Here is a 22,085-nt window from a genome sequence, read left to right as displayed (position 1 = left end):
TCAAGGGAACTATCAAGTGTAACCTATCTTGTTATAGTAAAGCTGTATAATTTGCTGCACACAAGTACCTTCCAAGTAAAACCAAGTTTATTTGCGCTATAAAGAGACTCTGTGATTCTCCCCCACCGAAGTGGCGTCACATTTCACCATCTAGCAAGTGACCGGCCGATTCTCCGACACAACACCTCCAGGGGCATACGCCACATAGATAGCTTCAGTGGCTGCGGTCATGGGGTCTTCCCGCAGCGTGTAACTATTAGGTAACATGTACCCCCCTCTGTGCTTTTCCCCCGCAGTCTCCACAACCTCCTATACATGAGCACGCAGATCGCGGCTGGGATGAAGTACTTGGCCTCACTAAACTTTGTACACAGAGACTTGGCCACGAGAAACTGCCTTGTGGGGAACAATCACACCATCAAAATAGCGGATTTCGGAATGAGCCGGAATTTATACAGTGGAGATTATTACCGTATCCAGGGGCGTGCGGTGCTGCCGATCCGATGGATGGCCTGGGAGAGTATCCTACTGGTAAGTGACGGTCACAGGACTGATGGTGGGGGCTACTGAGACTGGGCCCCGGGCTAACTCCATCTGTGCTGTGTATTTAGGGAAAGTTTACCACGTCCAGTGACGTCTGGGCGTTCGGCGTCACCTTATGGGAGATGTTCACCCTGTGTAAGGAGCAACCGTACAGCGTCCTATCAGATGAGCAGGTGATCGAAAATACTGGAGAGTTCTTCAGAGACCAAGGAAGACAGGTAACTACCACATAATAACCTATATCACTATGAATGCCTACCTTATACCAGCCGTATATATATCAATATATACAGGGGATACCCAGTTATACCAGCTGTACATATATACTTATATACAGATCCCCAGGTTATACCAGCTGTACATATATAATTATATACAGGAGATACCCTGGGTATACCATCTGTACATATATATTTATATACAAAAGATACCCAGGTTATACCAGCTGTACATATATAACTATATAACTATATACAGGAGATCCCCAGATTATACCAGCTGTACATATATAATTATATACAGGAGATCCCCAGATTATACTAGCTGTACATATATAATTATATACAAGAGATACCCAGGTTATACCAGCTGTACATATATAGTTATATACAGAAGATACTCAGGTTATACCAGCTGAACATATATAGTTATATACAGAAGATACTCAGGTTATACCAGCTGTACATATATAATTATATACAGGAGATCCCCAGGTTATACTAGCTGTACATATATAATTATATACAGTATATACCCAGGTTATACCAGCTGTACATATATAATTATATACAGTATATACCCAGGTTATACTAGCTGTACATATATAATTATATACAGTATATACCCAGGTTATACCAGCTGTACATATATAATTATATACAGGATACCCAGGTTATACTAGCTGTACATATATAATTATATACAGGAGATACCCAGGCTATACCAGCTGTACATATATAATTATATACAGGAGATCCCCAGGTTACACCAGCTGTACATATATAATTATATACAGTATATACCCAGGTTATACCAGCTGTACATATATAATTACATACAGGATACCCAGGTTATACCAGCTGTACATATATAATTATATACAGGAGATAACCAGGGTATACCAGCTGTACATATATAATTATATACACTATATACCCAGGTTATACCAGCTGTACATATATAATTATATACAGGAGATAACCAGGGTATACCATGCTGTACATATATAATTACATACAGGATACCCAGGTTACACCAGCTGTACATATATAATTATATACAGTATATACCCAGGTTATACCAGCTGTACATATATAATTACATACAGGATACCCAGGTTATACCAGCTGTACATATATAATTATATACAGGAGATCCCCAGGTTACACCAGCTGTACATATATAATTATATACAGTATATACCCAGGTTATACCAGCTGTACATATATAATTACATACAGGATACCCAGGTTATACCAGCTGTACATATATAATTATATACAGGAGATAACCAGGGTATACCAGCTGTACATATATAATTATATACAGGAAATCCCCAGGTTATACCAGCTGTACATATATAATTATATACAGGAAATCCCCAGGTTATACCAGCTGTACATATATAATTATATACAGGAAATCCCCAGGTTATACCAGCTGTACATATATAATTATATACAGGAGATACCCAGGCTATACCAGCTGTACATATATAATCATATACAGGAGATACCCAGATTATACCAGCATGTTCCATATCATTGTATACAGGAGATCAGCTCCGGGTCAGGCTCAGTTTATCTCATGGTAAACATTTGTATACTATTTGCTGCTGCTCAGATTTCGGTGTCTTGGTGATAATATTCGGTGTCTCTCGCTCTGTAGATCTATCTCTCTCAGACACCCCTCTGCCCGAGCCCCATATTTGACATAATGATGAAATGTTGGGGCAGAGACATCAAAGATCGCCCTACGTTTGAGACCATCCACCAATTCCTGATAGAACAACTGGACGCCATTGTGTAATCCGTGTACAAGGAACACTCTGAGAAACACTTAACCCCGAAGAGGCGAGCTCTTGTGGTAGCGGACTCATCTGGAGCTATACTGGACGTGGCCTTTAGTTATCTAGATGTAGATTGTAGAAGGACCAAGAGACAATGTTCTCCTGCGGCGCTGTTAGACTTCCTGGGACCCCACCGGAACCCTCAGTCTCTTGCAGAGTTCCAAGCCCCTTGAGATGTCAAGACAATTGACCCCAGAGGGGGCAGAAGATGCAACATTGCACTTCCCCAGAAGGGGAGAAACCAGCTGGGATCGAGGACTGGAAATAAGATGTGAGAAGAAGGACAATTTCCCACTGAGAAGTACCACTACATTCTGTGTGTATATATGTGTGTGGGGTCTGTGTGTCTGTCTAGTGATCGTATTGCCATGACACAGATACAAAGCCCTGAAGTAGTCTGTATATAGAATACCCAGAGCAGTCCATTAGATGTGATGGGACCAACTAAGGCCTTTGAGTTTTGGAAGCAACCTTAGATGCCTTCACCCATAGGACGTCAGGTATGGAGCTCTCCTCCTACATCCCCACTTTTTATGGATTTTTTATAATTGTAAATATGAAAAGATAGATTTATAAATATAGTCACATGACAGGACTTCAGTGAGCGTCCTGTGGATGTTCAGTTTAAGGCTCATCCTACCATTCCCTAGACTTGACCTTGTTTGGTCTACCACCAATCCCTTAGTCGTCCTGACTTCTTGTGTCAGTGGAGAACTGGCCATTTTAAGAAGAGATGGTGTTTACAGTCTTCTCAATAAAGAACGTGAGTACCCCTTTAGATGGGTAGAGTGCTACTACTGTGTCCAATAGAGAGGACACGGAGGACATACTGTCCCAATGAGCATATTAAAGCCCATTAAAATAATTAAGATGGGTCGCACCATGTACTGACCCAATCGGCATGGTAAGGGCCATTTAAACCAATAAGGATGGGCTGCCCCATGTACTGACCCAATGGGCATGGTTAGGGCCACTTAAAATGATAAGGATAGGCCCTGTGTACTGTCCCAATGGGCATGGTAAGGCCCATTAAAATGATTAAGATGGGCTGCCTCATGTACTGACCCAATGGCCATGGTAAGGCCCATTTAAACTGATAAGAATGGGTGGTTTGAGATTTCCATAGTTATGGGACCTTAAATTTAGTGACCCAAGTTATAAGATGACAGTGACTCAGGGCCTAAGCTCAGAACCACACCAGTTCTCCAAACAGAGGTCCCTAAAATCCAATAATTCCCATTTGGAGCATGAATGTCTGTCTATAGGACATGTAGGCAGGAGAATGAGGCTGGACGTCCCCTGTAACCGCTCAGATCACATCCCCTGAACTGTACTTAGTGCACTTAGCTTCATTTTAAGTTGTTCTTGGTATAAATATGCAACCGACTGCAACATTTATGTTTAGCTCAGCGTAAGGGACTGCTGGCATTTTATCCTGTAAGATTGAGGATTTTATTATGTAATCATCTAAAATTTTTGGATCCACCTTCAGCCCCGGTTATCTGTAATCACACATTCAGCCATATCCGGCTCTCAGATCCTCCTGTATCCCATAACTTGCAATGGTTCCTCTCTGACTGTCAGTTAATACATTGATCAACAGAGGGCGACGAAGAGCAACAGAAGAAAGCGCCTCCTAGGGTCATACGAATGTGAAATCTGTGCTCCACCCTGAGGCATGATGGGAGTAAGATTGTCCTATTTTGTACTATTTAACTTGGTCATTTCGATTTTACCATTAATGCCAATATCAGAACTAACTGGAACAACCCTTTAAATCACATAGTCATACAGCCTTCCAACCACAAGCCAGCTGGATTTACCACTCTAGACTTTACCATGACTCTTGTATAGCAGAAATGTGACGTGATATGTAACCCAATGGTTTACAAGTATGACCACCCTCTTCCATCCCTTTCATGGTCATGCCTGTAATGGCCCAATATGGCCATATTGAGCTAAATTGTAGAGATTTTGGCTCGAGAGCAATGGTTTCCATATTCCATCTCATGTAGAGATCAAGTTGGGTCATAACCATGTTGGTAATGTGGGTAAATGTCTTACTATGGTAATCTGGGCCTGTCATGCACTCCTACGTGTGGTCAGGGTAATCCCTTGTCTTGGCTCCATGATACTTCCCTGTACTATTGCATTCATGTGCAAATAAGAGCCTCATGTCTGCCGATCCCATTGCAATCCTCTAGAAGCCGTGGTTGAATATCTGCATTCTCGGGATCATACGCGGGCGTCGTAGACCTAGTGATGACCTAGGTGAATCTGTGTAATAGCACATGGCAATATGAATCAGGACTGTGTGTGTGTGGGCATATGTTCACATCTGTTTCAAGGACTGTGGAGACTCAGAGGGTTGGAAACTGTCCCAAAAATGTGTTACCACCTGTTTGATCCGGAGTAATGAGTTCTATCTATGAAACGTTGTTCTAGCCCACGGCCTGGCCCAAATGGTGGTCGTGTTCACTATATATGTATATATATGCACACTCTCCCAATCACAGATCTCTATATGTACTCCTAGAAGGGGCTGATAGTACCATACTATACCACTAGATAGGGGGGATCAGGTGACGGGGGATGTGGGGTTAAGAACAACTCTGCCCAAATTCCACTAAGAGCCATAACTTGAAGTTTTGGAGTCCCAATGAAGTTTTTTAACAAGGCCCCTACTATTTGTTTCTAAGAGAGTACCAGGGAGGCTGCTACACCCAAACCTCGTATAGCTAGGCCCCTAGTTCCACTAACAAAACACTGACCCAAAATACCATTGGCCGAGACATGACATCACAACAGTATTGGTGGGACCCAGAATATTGGTTAAAAGGACAGTGGCAATAAAGTTTATCAAAGAGCACTCAAGGTCCCCAATTTCAGACTTCTAGTCTCTTAATGTACTGGGGGGATACAAAAGGGAGTCTTTTCAACAAACTTTATTGACATAAAGCTCTACGTTTACCATAGTGTTGTTGGATCAGTTGGCTACATTTGACCTATTAGTGTTTAGTAACAACCAAGAGGGCTTGGATGGGTGGCCTAAACCGCCAACAGGGGGCATCTCTAACCACTGAATTAGCTTCTCTAAATCTCCACACATTTAATTAGTTGGATTACATTTGCACTATAGGATCCTGATCCTTCTATGGTGTACAGGCATGGTTGATAAAGAGAACCCAAGTGAGTTGAAAAGTGGGGTCAACGGCTTTCACGTACATCCAGTGCCCCTTATCTCTGAGGGTAACCCCATACAAAGGCACCCTTGTATTTACTGACCATAGATTGTTGATGGTTTTTGCTGACAGTAGTGGAATGCACCAAAATAACTCCATTGTTAATGGCCAAAACTAGTCTAGAATGAAAAAGAATGTTACACGAGCGAAGCCTGGTACAAGAACCTTCCCAGCTTTGTCCTATTGCTTATCCAACCCAAAGCTTTGTACCACCTTGTTCATGTTGAGTTCCTCGTGACCACAGTCCATTCTGGATGCCCGTCCGTATGGTTACATCATATTTGGCCAATCGGACGCATCTTGAGTGGTCATAAGATGTCAGGTCTTTTGGGATTTCGACGCGCCCTGACTTAATGGTGTTAAGAACAGCGCTTACAGTAGTATTACCAGGAGGGATTGGGGGTCCACACGTGAGAAACCATAACCCTGTTGATTGGTTCCATTATGCTCTTTGGCCCTGTAGGATATATAACTCTTTTAAAGGGATGGAAAATAAAACACACAAGCCCCTTCTCTTTGTGTTATATCCACTAGGGGTCACATGACTCTTCCTACAGGAAACCATGACTCTACAAGGTTAGGGGGTGGCCTTACTACTTCCATCCCCTAGATTGGCTCTTCTAGGGGCATTTAGTAAGAACAAACCAGCTTCTTATTCAGCTTTGATAGAACATTGTACAGAAGCCCTAATTCTTTCCAGATAACCAATTCCTTTAAAGGGGTTACCCAGCGCTACAAAAACATGGCCACTTTCCCCCTAGTGTTGTCTCCAGTTTGGGTGGGTTTTGAAACTCAGTTCCATTGAAGTAAATGGAGCTTAATTGCAAACTGCACCTGAACTGGAGACAACAGTAGGGGGAAAAGTGGCCATGTTTTTGTAGTGCTGGATAACCCCTTTAAGATGTTGTTTATACAATCATATAGTCAGAGCCAGAGAGGCATGCGTGGCAGCCATATTGGGGACTTGGGATCTATAATGGTTACTGAGACACATGGCACAAAGCGTCTCATAGTGATATCCCTTGCCCCATATGATGCTATAGGTGGTGGAAAACCAAAGTCTCCTTGCCTCCCTTCACCCGACCGAATGGAAAAGATGGATGCGCAGTTGCCCTCTTTGGTTTTGCCTCTTGTGTCTTCTCACATGTTTGTGTATTGAATGCCTATTGTTTTCTTCCCACACTGGATTTTATTTGTTATTGTCTTACACATGAATGTTATAGTGAGGTCATTGTAAAATGTTCTGACCTGGAACATGGGGTGTGGGAGGGGTGGGGGATGGGATGGGGGGGTCGGTGTCATTTTGTAATACTGTACTACTGTCACTTCTGTAGATACTGAATCTATATTTACCTGTAGCCAGACTGGACTGAAGTGCAATGAAATCTGTATTGCCGAATAAATGAGCCTGATCTGTGGACCATGGTGCCTGGTCTCTCTTATTTGGTGTCTCCTTATTGTTCTGTTATTATGGGGGATACGTCTCTAAAGCACAAAACTTGAACTTCCTTGAATCCAGGAATAGTTGGTCTGGAAGTCCTGTACTGCGACACTGGGCTATTGTCCCGATAGTGGGCGGCTAAGAGGACTCCCAATGGGCAAGCAAGATGAGCCCCTGATATTTCATGTAAGTTAAACAGTTATGCCACCTAGTTGGGCCACTAGGAGGGCTGGAAGAGGTAAGTATTAGGAATATTGGAAATTTTCAGATGGTCCAAGTCAGAATCTAGCAAGGTGGCATCTAAAGAGCTTCTTCCAGTTTGTGTAAAAGTCTTCTCTTGGTTACAACACTTCCTTGACAATAAGATGATTGAACTGTGTTCTTCTGGGACCCAAGAATTCAGAACATGGCTTTACCTATAGCTTTGGCTATTCCTGGGTCCTAACAGTGGCTCCCAATACTCAGGCCCGCCCAGGACTTAGGATAAATTGGGGTCACCAGCAGGTATGTATCAGGAGTAACAGAATGACTGGACCTGGAGATGACGGTAAGAACGACGATCCAAGAAGAAGAAATAAGGAAAAAGATGACAAACAAAAACAATGCAGGAAGGATGTGTCATTATAGATAGGTTGATCCGTGCGCCGATCTAGCAGATCAGCTCTCATTTAACCCATTCCTGACCCATCACATACATATTAATATATCAAAGTCAGAACACCCTTTTATCCTCTTCTCCAGCTGCACATCAGTGCCCCCCAACCTGTGACTCTCCAGCTGTCCGATACTACAACTCCCTACATACTCTGACAACCATGGTGGGGGATGTCGATTTTCTACACTTGGAGAGCCACAGGTTGGGAAACACCGATCTATGAATAATATCTTCACAGTCTGAATTGTGGTCTACACCAAAGCCACAAGCTGAATAATATAAAATGTACAGTATGAAAAGAGAGTGATAGTGGGAGACAATCAGCATGTATGGGTGTACGTGATCTGTAAGGATGGATTCATACTTCAGATTGTGTCAGAGCACCTCCACATGTATGAGTGGCCAAGGGAACATCCTGCAGACCAGAACATTACCCCCCACCTTCTGTTCTTCCAGCAATGGCTGGGGGGGGGGGGGGGGTTGTTCTCCGATATTTCCTTTCCTGACACAACAATGTCCATGTGTTCAATAAAGCAGAAAACGTGAGTCATCAGAGAAGACAACCCTTTTACCAATGAGCAACTCTTTATCAATCATTAGAGAAGACAACCATTTACCAATCAATGGAGAAGACAACCCTTTACCAATCAACGGAGAAGACTGCTGTTTACCAATAACCCAACCCTGTTGAGCATCTGTGGGACCTAGATGGTGGTGTTGGTTCTTTGGATTCTCTAGCAGATACAACCATCATAGAAGACAACCCTTTACCGATCATCAGAGAAGACAGCTGTTTACCAATAAGTGGATAAGACAACCCTTTACCAATCACTGGAGAAGACAACCCTTTACGATCAGCGGGGAAGACACATTAATGGCACATGGTGCTCCACTGTTTCCACATCACTTATTTACGATGGCGTTATTTGTCCTCTCACCATACATTGCCATTTGTGTAGTAGACTATCACCCCCCTTGTATACATGAAGGACCTGAAAGTAGAAAGTGGTGATAATAATGGCGCTCCTCTGTGTATTTTGTAACAGTGACACCGGCCTTTATCTTGTATTATGTATATCCAAATAGTGACAGACACAGATCAGGCAGAAGAAGCAACAAAACACAATGAGGATCGCAATGTTGGCCCCCATGTTTGCACTGGATAAATATTGTTTTTAGCAGGTGAAGGGTCAAGTGATAGGATTACCATGGGTAAGAGCCTTTAGGGCTCCATTCTTACCTGAATGTCTGGAATCGGATCTTCAGCTATAAACATCTGACTATCGGAGCTCTGGACTACAACATTGTCTTCTGGATTGTCACATGCAAGACTAGGATGCTGGATGGTAAACCTGTGGAGCTGGTGAGCTGGTCCAACATATGATTTGTGTAATGCAGGACGGGATGGGACAGGAGACAGGAGAGGATGGGACAGGACAGGAGAGGAAGGGATAGGGGAAATTGGTCAGGACAGGAGGGGGCAGGAGAGGAGAGGATGGAACAGGACAGGAGAGGACTGGATAGGGGAGATTGGACAGGAAGGGATGGGATAGGAAAGGAGAGGACAAAACGGGACAGGATGGGATAGGAAAGGAGAGGACAAAACGGGACAGGATGGGACAATACACAAGAGCACAGAACTAGGCGGACAGAAAGAGAAGGGGATGAGACAGGACAGGACAGAGGCAGACAGGACAGGAAAGGTTGGAAAGAGACAGGACAGGACGGGATGGGATGACAAAGGACAAGACAGGACAGGATGAGACAGGACAAAAATGGACAGGAGCGGACAGGACAGGAAGGGACAGGACAGGAGGGGACGGGATGGGAGACGATGAGAGAGGACATGATGAAACAGGACAGGAGAGCACAGGAAAGGATTGGCCAGGTCCTCCTGGGAGACAGCCTCTGATGTGCTCCATGCTTTACACTGTAGCGCAGACTAATGCAGCCTAGCTGTTTAGCATAGACAGAAGCCCTCTATGAGTCAGTGCATCGAAACCTGTTTCCCATTATAGTTGCAGCTAAACCACTAGTGAGGTGACCAACTATCAGACTTACCAATATTTCTCAATTCTTGTGTAATTTGGTTACTAAATGCTACATTGTGACATATGTCATCCATTCCAGCCCATAACCACTGCCCAGAAGAGTTATGCAAAATCCATACCAGGATACAGACCCCCCCTTCCTACCAGTTATAATAGTGGTGCCTTGTTACATGGGTGACTGCTGCCTCTGCCCCCTCTACAGACGCAGGGTTCCCCTATGGCCTCCTCATCACACTGCCCAAGACTCGGGGGCCGGTTTGCCTTCTCTTCCTCCAGCGGGGAGCAGGACCCCGAGGCTCGCTTCACCCTTACCCCATATGACATTGTGCAGGTTTCACTCACTCAGCATCTTATAACTCACATTCCTTGTATTGTGGTAAAACTCTTCAGTCACCGTCTTAATCCTTTAATGCCCCTCAGTTTCATCCACTTATTGACTGCAACAAAAACAATGTAGAAAATAACTTGAATAAGAATTTCAGAGGCCGTGAGGATTCTGGGGTAAGGAGATCGGTAACCCCTGAGCCACCAGCAGAGGATTCTGGGGTAAGGAGACCGGTAATCTCCAGAGCCACCAACAGAGGATTCTGGGGTAAGGAGACCAGTACCCTCCCCCGAGCCACCAGCAGAGGATTCTGGGGTAAGGAGACCAGTAAGCTCCCCCGAGCCACCAGCAGAGGATTCTGGGTAAGGAAACCAGTAATCTCCGGAGCCACCAGCAGAGGATTCTGGGGTAAGGAGACCGGTAACCTCCCCCGAGCCACCAGCAGAGGATTCTGGGGTAAGGAGACCGGTAACCCCTGAGCCACCAGCAGAGGATTCTGGGGTAAGGAGACCAGTAACCTCCCCCGAGCCACCAGCAGAGGATTCTGGGTAAGGAGACCAGTAATCTCCGGAGCCACCAGCAGAGGATTCTGGGGTAAGGAGACCGGTAACCTCAGGAGCCACCAGCAGAGGATTCTGGGGTAAGGAGACCGGTAATCTCCGGAGCCACCAACAGAGGATTCTGGGGTAAGGAGACCGGTAACCTCCGGAGCCACCAGCAGAGGATTCTGGGGTAAGGAGACCAGTAACCCCTGAGCCACCAGCAGAGGATTCTGGTGTAAGGAGACCAGTAACCTCCGGAGCCACCAGAAGAGGATTCTGGGGTAAGGAGACCGGTAACCCCTGAGCCACCAGCAGAGGATTCTGGTGTAAGGAGACCGGTAACCCCTGAGCCACCAGCAGAGGATTCTGGGGTAAGGAGACCGGTAACCCCTGAGCCACCAGCAGAGGATTCTGGGGTAAGGAGACCAGTAACCTCCGGAGCCACCAGCAGAGGATTCTGGGGTAAGGAGACCGGTAACCTCCGGAGCCACCAGCAGAGGATTCTGGGGTAAGGAGACCGGTAACCTGTACCGAGCCACCAGCAGAGGATTCTGGGTAAGTAGACCGGTAACCTCCCCAGAGCCACCAGCAGAGGATTCTGAGTAAGGAGATCGGTAACCTCCCCAGAGCCACCAGCAGAGGATTCTGGGTAAGGAGACCGGTAACCTCCGGAGCACCCAGCATAGGATTCTGGGAAAGGAGACCGGTAACCTCCGGAGCACCCAGCAGAGGATTCTGGGGTTAGGAGACCGGTAACCTGCACCGAGCCACAATACCAGCCCCCTGTAATTTACTTCTATTTAAAAGTACTTATCAGCTGCTGTAAGTCATGCATGAAGTTTTGTATTCTCTCCAGTCTGACACAGTGCTCTCTGCTGCCACCTCTGTCCATGTTAGGAACTGTCCAGAGCAGGAGAGGTTTTCTATGGGGATTTGCTACTTCTCTGGACAGTTCCTGACATAGACAGAGGTGGCAGCAGAGAGCACTGTGTCAGACTGGAGAGAATAGAGGACATGCTGCAGGACATACAGCAGCTGATAAATACGGGAAGACTTGATTTTTTTTTTTAGTAAAGTTAAGTAAGTTACAAATCTATATAATTTCTAACACCAGTTGATTTGAAAGAAAAAAAATGCATTTCTCTGGAGTTCCCCTTGAAATGTTTTTGAATGAACCTTGAAGGAAATGTTTAGTGCCGAGAAGTTCGAGGACCTACAGGAGTCAAAAAAGGACCCACATTCCAGCCCTGTGCAGCACTATATATATATATATATATATATATATATATATATATATATATATATACACACAGGGTATATACGTAACCTCAGGTAGGTTTATGCACCACTATAGGGAAACGTCATGGCTGATGGATCTCCAGTGAGTTGTGTCCACATTCAGGTCTCTCCAGCTACAGACCAGGATGTTACGTGACTAATATTGACTCTTTTCTACGTCACTTGTTTTCTTTTGACCAAGGATGGAGCCATACATTATGCATATACATTAAAGGTATATGCCCAAAGTGGTGACAACATCATTTCATGATCAGAAAGGGCCTGACGGCTGGGGCCTGCACCTATCCGGAGAAGCTCACATGGTCCGCACTGGTTCCATATACTGGGTCCTATGGATAGTAAGAGTCCAGGTTGGCTGCGTGTGACCTGTGAAGGGCGAGTATGCAGTGTCCCAGAACATGCAGACTACTACTCCTATTATGGCCATTTCTCTTGCTGTGTCCATGCCTGTTCTGGTAAGTGTTTGCACTGCAACTGCTGCTGGTTTTCCCCTAGTATTCTCTGCTAATGTACATTCTCATGTGTATTCTCATGTATTCCTGTGTATTATTACAGTGTACAGTGGTATGCAAGGCTGTTGATCACGTGACCGTGCCAGTGCCCTGTAACCATGGTTCCTCCAATGGCCGACTAGCTCTAACCAGGAGCAACCATGTGACCTCCCACTTCCTCCTAACAAGTGGGTCTTCCCCCTGCTTCCAAGCAAGGAGGATGTGTGTCGTCCCTCTCCTACCTCAGAGGAGTTGGGCTTCTTCTCTGCAGCTCCCACTTCACCACTAGAAGTGTGGATCAGGTGCTCTGCTATATTCAAGTCTTCGGCTGTATCTGCCTGCTCAAGTGTCCGGAGTCTTCTCTCTCATCTGGGTGTCATTCCGTTATCTCTCCTCATCGCTGCAAGGATTCACAGCAAGTATTACTGTCAAGCTAATCCACCCAGCAACGCTATTTCTCTCATACTCCTACTCCCATCATCCGGCACGTATTCTCACAGCCTATGCAGCACCACTCCTGCTTTATTTGTCAAAGCCTGCTATATACCCGATTGCATCCGGACAGAACTGTTGCTACTAGTTACCTCATCTATAATAAAACCGCTGTTACTGAACCCTGGCATTGGTGTCCACTAACTGGTGCCCTGACTAGGTGCAGCGAAGAATCGCATGCCCATCATCACCCGCAGATTCCACAGACCGGCCCTACAGCTGTGCCGCCCTCAGGCCTATACCGTGACAAGTATAACCCCTGCAGCTGCCCCGGTCATTGCCCGCTCATAACACCAGCACTGCGGAAGTGGCCCCCAGGGGCCAGGGCATCGCATTTTTGGCGTCACGAACAGGATACAGACTGTGTTGTGCCAACTGTCAGTGCCCCCAGAACTGTACTGAAACCCCCTAGAGACTTTGCTGATTGCTATGGGGTTGATTGAAGTGTTTCGGGCCCTAAACAGTACACAAGATGGCTGCCGTCTTCTTCAATTTCTGGCTGCGCCATACCCCGGAAGGGAGGGGGTTAACAGCCATGCAGCCAAAGCGCGGGAATCGTCCGGCGCCATAGACTTTCCATTGGCTGCTCCTGATTGGCTGCCTGGGCCGGATGACGTCACTGTTGCTGGGCAGATTCTGGAACCTGATCCTCCAGCCTGGTGCTCCTCCCCTTCCTGCTACAAGTTCCTGCCAGAGCGTGACAAGATGGCGGCCCCCGAGAAACGTTTGCCTGCAGCCGCAGCACCAAGGATGCTGGAGCTGCCGGAGAGCAATCCTGCCTGCCTGCTAGCACCGCTCCCATCCTACAGCGACACCAGCTGGGCCGCTGCCCCGTCGGACGACGGAAGTCTTCACCGGGCCTTCATCCCGGCCTCTGCTGATCAGAATGAGGGGCCCATACCTGAGACCAGCATTTCTCCGGGACCCGGTCACTGCAGCACCGCTGACCTCGCTTCCTGTACCGGAGGGTCCTCATCACCGGACAGCGAACAGATTGTAAGTGGACCGACTCTGTTGTCCTCAGTCCCTGGCCCTAAATGGGACAACTCTGCTAAGGCCTTCATATCCCCGGGTCTGTGGCAACCTCCAGGGCGTGATTCGCCGCCCCTGCCGCAATGGATGCTCGGGCCGGGGCCTAAGATTATGCAGCTGATCGAGGACATTCAGCTGGCCCTCGCTGCCCTGTCGCCTGCCACTACAGCTGCCACCGCTATGCCTAGCGCTACTTCTGCAGCTTCCACTACAGCGGGCCCGTCTACTACCGCAGTCCCCTCTACTGCCCCCACTGCTGTGGCTAAGGCTGCCTCTTCTACCACGACCGTCACCTATCATGTGGCCCCCATCATCTCTCCTATCACCATGGTGACGCCCAGCATTGTAGTCACTACGGCATCCAGTGATGCTTCTGCTCCAGGCCCTTCACGCTATCGCTATCCGTGGAAGAAGAAAAAGAAGAAGCCTACTCAGGGTCCTCCAGGACATTTCTGCTAAGTATCCTTACAGAGACCAGAGCCCTTAAACTGTTTTTTTTTTTTTTGTTGTCTAACTGTTTTGTTCCAGTTCTGCAACGTTCAAGATTCGTGCCTGGTCCTCCTGACCAAGTTCCCTGTACTAACCAGCCATGAGCTGATGGACACTTACCATAACAAAAGGTTCTCTAGTGCCTGTCCCAGAGCCTTTTACATGGATGATGTCTAATTGCCTAAAAGAGACTCTACCTAACAGAGACACTTAACCCATTCCTTCCTAATGCACTTTCCTGTGATTGTGTGTTCCACACAGGGTATTATTGCACTTATTTCATTATTGCATTTTTTTCTACTATTGCATTCCAGTGTTATCGAAGTCTTTGTATTTCCTCCTCTGAGTAAGCACAAGGTTACATAGATTGCCTCAGAGTAGAGCGCCTCTTTTGTAAAACTGTATATTTTCCAGTGTCTAAGTCAGATAGCTCCTCCTCTGAGTAAGAGAAGTTAGTATATATATACCTCAGAGAAAGTCCAGATTATGTAGGAGTGTATTTTCTCATCCAGTCTCATTATTGTGTATTATTATCGTATCTATAGCTGGAAAGATTTAGTTGAGCCAGTTCGTATGCAGATTTTTCTCAGATTTTCATTCAGATTTATGTGAGCCAGTTCTCCTCAAGACCTCGCAGTATCTGTTGTCCCTTGTGTTTCCCTTCCTTTTGTTTCCAGTATTTGTTCTCCTCTGTCTTGTCCCAACACAGTAGTAATCACACATAGTCTTACCTAACCTTCACACTTGTTCATACATATCGCACCTTGGATGCCTTTTCGTGTGTTTGGACTGTGGAGTGCTTGTGTGTGTGATTGAGTGGTATGAAAGGGAGCTCCCCATGTATGTTTGCTTTTATTATTTTGTTCTTTTCTCTTCCAGGTATCCAAGACACTACTCAGACACGCCAAGGTAGTACACAGGTCTTCACGTTCTCCTCCAGTAGGGTAACACATTTAACAGAAAACCTACTGTCTAACTGGCTGGAATATGGAGGGTCACCCGCCAGCAGGTAAGTTGTCCTGGCTTACACGTCAGATGGTTCACGCACTAGCTACCTGGTCGCCAGAGTACGTTAGGCACCCCTAGGTGAAGTCCTGCCACTAGGGTTTCTCATTCTCTCTCTCTTTTCACCTGTGCCTTGGGCGTGGGAAACACACACCTCATCACACTCACTCTCATCATTCATTCCTGTTGTTTGATTGTCCAGTCTATTCATGTTTGCTGCCTTCTAGATTCGCCGAGGTCGGCTCAAATTTGCTAGGGAGGTATGCAGTGTCCCAGAACATGCAGACTACTACTCCTATTATGGCCATTTCTCTTGCTGTGTCCATGCCTGTTCTGGTAAGTGTTTGCACTGCAACTGCTGCTGGTTTTCCCCTAGTATTCTCTGGTAATGTGCATTCTCATGTGTATTCTCATGTATTCCTGTGTATTATTACAGTGTACAGTGGTATGCAAGGCTGTTGATCACGTGACCGTGCCAGTGCCCTGTAACCATGGTTCCTCCAATGGCCGACTAGCTCTGGCCAGGAGCAACCATGTGACCTCCCACTTCCTCCTAACAAGTGGGTCTTCCCCCTGCTTCCAAGCAAGGAGGATGTGTGTCGTCCCTCTCCTGCCTCAGAGGAGTTGGGCTTCTTCTCTGCAGCTCCCACTTCACCACTAGAAGTGTGGATCAGGTGCTCTGCTATATTCAAGTCTTCGGCTGTACCTGCCTGCTTAAATGTCCGGAGTCTTCTCTCTCATCTGGGTGTCATTCCGTTATCTCTCCTCATCGCTGCAAGGATTCACAGCAAGTATTACTCTCAAGTTACTCCACCCAGCAACGCTATTTCTCTCATACTCCTACTCCCATCATCCGGCACGTATTCTCACAGCCTATGCAGCACCACTCCTGCTTTATTTGTCAAAGCCTGCTATATACCCGGTTGCATCCGGACAGAACTGTTGCTACTAGTTACCTCATCTATAATAAAACCGCTGTTACTGAACCCTGGCATTGGTGTCCACTAACTGGTGCCCTGACTAAGTGCAGCGAAGAATCGCATGCCCATCATCACCCGCAGATTCCACAGACCGGCCCTACAGCTGTGCTGCCCTCAGGCCTATACCGTGACAAGTATAACCCCTGCAGCTGCCCCGGTCATTGCCCGCTCATAACACCAGCACTGCGGAAGTGGCCCCCAGGGCCAGCGCATCGCAAGTACACAAGGCTATAGGGAAGGAACCAGCGGTGTGGCTAATACCTGGCACCGGGGGCACATACTTTGGGTCTTTTCCTTGGTGCCACCAGTTATCACCCTATCCGATTGTATCTAGATTCTCCTTCTCCATCATCTTCAGACTCTACAAACACTCCAGGAATGAATCCAAGGATGATAGAGGAGGAAATCAGGGGGGCAAATAAGTCCTCCTGTCCATACTGGTTAGGGACATGATGACCAGGTCATTGTAGAGACCACTTGGCCCATGTTCCCACCAGAGTCCATCGCCGCAGGTACTTGAGGGAGGTTACCAGACACTTTCCTCAGCTGGTTTTATGCTGTTGCCTCCTCCACCCTATTCTGCTGATATAGATTTTTTTTTGTTCTCGGCCACACCCTGAGGACCTTATGGTACGAGTTATCTCCGGCCACCGATAACAGAGGACCCAGGCTCAGCACAAGCCTCATGTCAGGCGAGATACCTCACCGCAAGGAGACAACATGCAAGCACTTCCGCTACCGGAGAAGAATGCTTAGTCTGGAGGAAGGCCCAGGGCGCCAGTGAGGTGCAGTATTTCTGGATATACAAGGTCCATAGGCTGGGCTGCAATAAGGAATCTGACAGAACAGGTGGGGGAGTAGCGCTTATGGAAAGGTTCCTCGAAGCTTTGTGATCTTTAGAAGATTCTTGCCCTCCAGGGTTACAGCTATGGGGAGTGCAGGGGTAGCCGCCACACCCGGGCCCTGGAGCCTGAGGAGGCCCGAAGGCCTGGCTGCCACATAACAGGCTTATGGTGATAGATAGAGACTTTGGGGGAGATTTATCAGACATGGTGTAAAGTGAAACTGGCTCAGTCGCCCCTAGCAACCAATCAGATTCCATCTTTCATTCCTCACAGACTCTTTGGAAAATGAAAGGAGGAATCTGATTGGTTGCTAGGGGCAACTGAGCCAGTTTCACTTTACACCATGTTTGATAAATCTCTCCCACTGCCTTAGGGTCCAGGTTCTAGTCCTCTGCTAAACCCCTGAGCTTTCGGGTTGTCCCTTTGGTGATATAGGTAGTCAGCTCTTACACAGATCTAAGAGACGTACGGCAGGACGTGCATATGCTTTGTGGAGCAGATAAAGTACACGTTTACTGCCAATAATAGCAATATGTTGTATTCCATTATATCTATCTGAAATCAAGGTTCCTACAAGGCCACAGTTTCTCCTAGCAGCACACCCGGTGGCCTGGCATGGTACTACAAGTAATGGCAATGGTTTCCATGCAAATCTTTAATTATTGTTAAAAACATTACAAAGATGTGATTGATCAGTACTGTATGCTGAGGATTCCATCCATGCAATGATTTCCCTTCAATATATACCCCCCAAGATATAATATACACATGTATGCTCCACTAGGGGGAGCTATAGAGTATTGTACAGAGAAAGATAAGAACTCTGTGTAACAGCACACCATGTGGCCAAGTGTGGTATTACAAGTAAAGCTCATAAAAAGTAACCATTGTGAACCAGTGGAGTCATCTTACTCTGAACTTTTGGGATAAATCCATATATTACACAAGATAGGAAAAAACTCTAAGGTAACAGAGAGGATATTTGGCATTTACAATACTTGTTATGTATGATGATATTTGGGCCCTGTATGGTGTTATTATACACCACTACATAGCACTGGTATTGGGGTGTTTTTTATATCTACTATGTATGGTGGTATTTGGGCGCTGTATGGTGCTATTATACAGGAACACTATGGCACTGGTATTGAGGTACTTGTTATACTTGTATGTATGGTGGTATGTGGGCACTATATGGTGCTATTATACAGGAACACTATGGCACTGGTATTGAGGTACTTGTTATACTTGTATGTATGGTGGTATGTGGGCACTATATGGTGCTATTATACAGGAACACTATGGCACTGGTATTGAGGTACTTGTTATACTTGTATGTATGGTGGTATGTGGGCACTATATGGTGCTATTATACAGATACAGTATGGGACTGGTATTTGGGCACTTGGTATACTTGTTATGTATGGTGGTATAATACAGATACAGTATGGCACTGGTATAGGGGCACTTATGTACTGTGGTATTTGGGCACGATATGGTGCTATTATACAGATACAGTATGGCACTGGTATTGGGGCACTTGCTATACTTGTATGTATGGTGGTTTTGGGGCACTATATGGTGCTATTATACAGATACAGGATGACACTGGTATTTGGGCACTTGCTATACTTGTATGTATGGTGGTTTTGGGGCACTATATGGTGCTATTATACAGATACAGGATGACACTGGTATTTGGGCACTATATGGTGCTATTATACAGATACAGGATGGCACTGGTATTTGGACACTATATGGTGCAATTATACAGATACAGGATGGCACTGGTATTTGGGCACTATATGGTGCTATTATACAGATACAGGATGTCACTGGTATTGGGGCACTATATGGTGCTATTATACAGATACAGGATGGCACTGGTATTGGGGCACTATATGGTGCTATTATACAGATACAGGATGGCACTGGTATTGGGGCACTATATGGTGCTATTATACAGATACAGGATTACACTGGTATTGGGGCACTATATGGTGCTATTATACAGATACAGGATGGCACTGGTATTGGGGCACTATATGGTGCTATTATACAGATACAGGATTACACTGGTATTGGGGCACTATATGGTGCTATTATACAGATACAGGAAGACACTGGTATTGGGACACTATATGGTGCTATTATACAGATACAGGATGACACTGGTATTGGGGCACTACACTCAACGGCCACTTTATTAGGTACACCATGCTAGTAACGGGTTGGACCCCCTTTTGCCTTCAGAACTGCCTCAATTCTTGGTGGCATAGATACAACAAGGTGCTGGAAGCTTCCTCAGAGATTTTGGTCCATATTGACATGATGACATCACACAGTTGCCGCAGATTTGTCGGCCGCACATCCATGATGCCAATCTCCCGTTCCACCACATCCCAAAGATGCTCTATTGGATTGAGATCTGGTGACTGTGGAGGCCATTGGAGTACAGTGAACTCATTGTCATGTTCAAGCAGAAATCGAGACTCATCAGACCAGGCAACATTTTTCCAATCTTCTACTGTCCAATTTCGATGAGCTTGTGCAAATTGTAGCCTCAGTTTCCTGTTCTTAGCTGAGCGGAGTGGCACCCGGTGTGGTCTTCTGCTGCTGTAGCCCATCTGCCTCAAAGTTGGCCGTACTGTGCGTTCAGAGATGCTCTTCTGCCTACCTTGGCTGTAAGGGTTGGCTATTTGAGTCACTGTTGCCTTTCTATCACCTCGAACCAGTCTGCCCATTCTCCTCTGACCTCTGGCATCAACAAGGCATTTCCGCCCACAGAACTGCCGCTCACTGGATGTTTTTTCTTTTTCGGACCATTCTCTGTAAACCCTAGAGATGGTTGTGCGTGAAAATCCCAGTAGATCAGCAGTTTCTGAAATACTCAGACCAGCCCTTCTGGCACCAACAACCATGCCACGTTCAAAGGCCCTCAAATCACCTTTCTTCCCCATACTGATGCTCGGTTTGAACTGCAGGAGATTGTCTTGACCATGTCTACATGCCTAAGTGCACTGAGTTGCCGCCATGTGATTGGCTGATTAGAAATTAAGTGGTAACGTGCAGTTGGACAGGTGTACCTAATAAAGTGGCCGGTGAGTGTATATGGTGCTATTATACAGATACAGGATAGCACTGGTATTGGGGCACTATATGGTGCTATTATACAGATACAGGATGGCACTGGTATTGGGGCACTATATGGTGCTATTATACAGATACAGGATGGCACTGGTATTGGGGCACTATATGGTGCTATTATACAGATACAGGATGGCACTGGTATTGGGGCACTATATGGTGCTATTATACAGATACAGGATGGCACTGGTATTGGGGCACTATATGGTGCTATTATACAGATACAGGATGGCACTGGTATTGGGGCACTATATGGTGCTATTATACAGATACAGGATGGCACTGGTATTGGGGCACTATATGGTGCTATTATACAGATACAGGATGACACTGGTATTGGGGCACTATATGGTGCTATTATACAGATACAGGATGGCACTGGTATTGAGGCACTTGTTACACTTGTCATGTACGTTGGTTTTGTGCTCTATTTGATGTTATTATACCATAGATCGTACACCTGGTCTATAGGACACCCTGACGACTTTTTCACCTTCAGATTACCGCAGAACACTTATCACACTGTGGAGTTTCTTGCATTTCTAAGGAACAGCTTCTCAGGTATTTCCCGGAGTTGCTTCCCCGTATATCATTCTTAAGAAGTCATAAGGGAAATGTATAGATACGGGCTCAGTCAAGAGTCACCTGAGACTGACTAGAAATGATGCCAGTCTTCCAGAGCAAATCCCCATAGAAAACCTCTCCTGCTCTCCAGACTGGAGAGAATGCACCACTTCCTGCAGGACATACAGCAGCTCATAAGTACTAGAAGATTGGAGATTTTTTAATAGAAGTAAATTACAAATCTCTGGCATTTTCTGGCCCCAATGGATTTAATACATTTTTTTATTTGTGAACTACCCCTTTAAGGCCATAATGGAAAAAAGACCTATATTGAAGATCTTCAGTCTATTGGATTCAACCTTCCCATCAGATCCACTGACCCTGAGATCTGCTGATCCTTCATTGTGTCCCAATCCCAACATTATCCACTTACCTTTTCTCCGTAGTAGGTGGAGATAGGACATCCCCTGGTTTATACCTGGACCATCTCCGCCATCAGATACATTGTGGCCCCCGATAGTGGCTCCGGGGCCCCACAACCTGCACTATTTCTGTATGGTATATGGGGCTCTTAGGACTTGACTTGTCTCTCATAGTGCCCTCTCCTTATAGTGTCCTCTCCTTATAGTGCCCACCTCTCATAGTGCCCACCTCTCATAGTGCCCACCTCTCATAGTGCCACCTCTCATAGTGCCACCTCTCATAGTGCCCTCCCCTCATAGTGCCCTCTCCTCATAGTGCCCACCTCTCATAGTGCCCACCTCTCATAGTGCCACCTCTCATAGTGCCACCTCTCATAGTGCCCTCCCCTCATAGTGCCCTCTCCTCATAGTGCCCTCCTCTCATAGTGCCTCTTCTCATAGTGCCCTCCCCT

At 46.1% G+C, this 22,085-nt stretch overlaps 1 protein-coding gene across 5 annotated transcripts in view; it reads left to right on the top strand.

The window, feature by feature from the left end:
• LOC138802408 (discoidin domain-containing receptor 2-like) overlaps window positions 1–7,114 on the top strand; it is a 98,518-nt gene extending 91,404 nt beyond the window's left edge. For all 5 annotated transcript variants that reach the window (XM_069985675.1, XM_069985678.1, XM_069985674.1 and 2 more), the window contains 3 exons: window positions 297–531; window positions 612–761; window positions 2,431–7,114. In XM_069985675.1, the coding sequence (XP_069841776.1) occupies window positions 297–531; window positions 612–761; window positions 2,431–2,571 (526 nt within the window). In that variant the 3' untranslated portion in view covers window positions 2,572–7,114. The remainder of the gene's footprint in view (window positions 1–296; window positions 532–611; window positions 762–2,430) is intronic.
• The last annotated feature ends 14,971 nt before the right edge of the window (window positions 7,115–22,085 follow it).

The sequence above is a fragment of the Dendropsophus ebraccatus genome, chromosome 10, assembly GCF_027789765.1.
Source record: "Dendropsophus ebraccatus isolate aDenEbr1 chromosome 10, aDenEbr1.pat, whole genome shotgun sequence".
NCBI lineage: Eukaryota > Metazoa > Chordata > Amphibia > Anura > Hylidae > Dendropsophus > Dendropsophus ebraccatus.
This window is presented reverse-complemented; position numbering and strand designations above follow the sequence as displayed.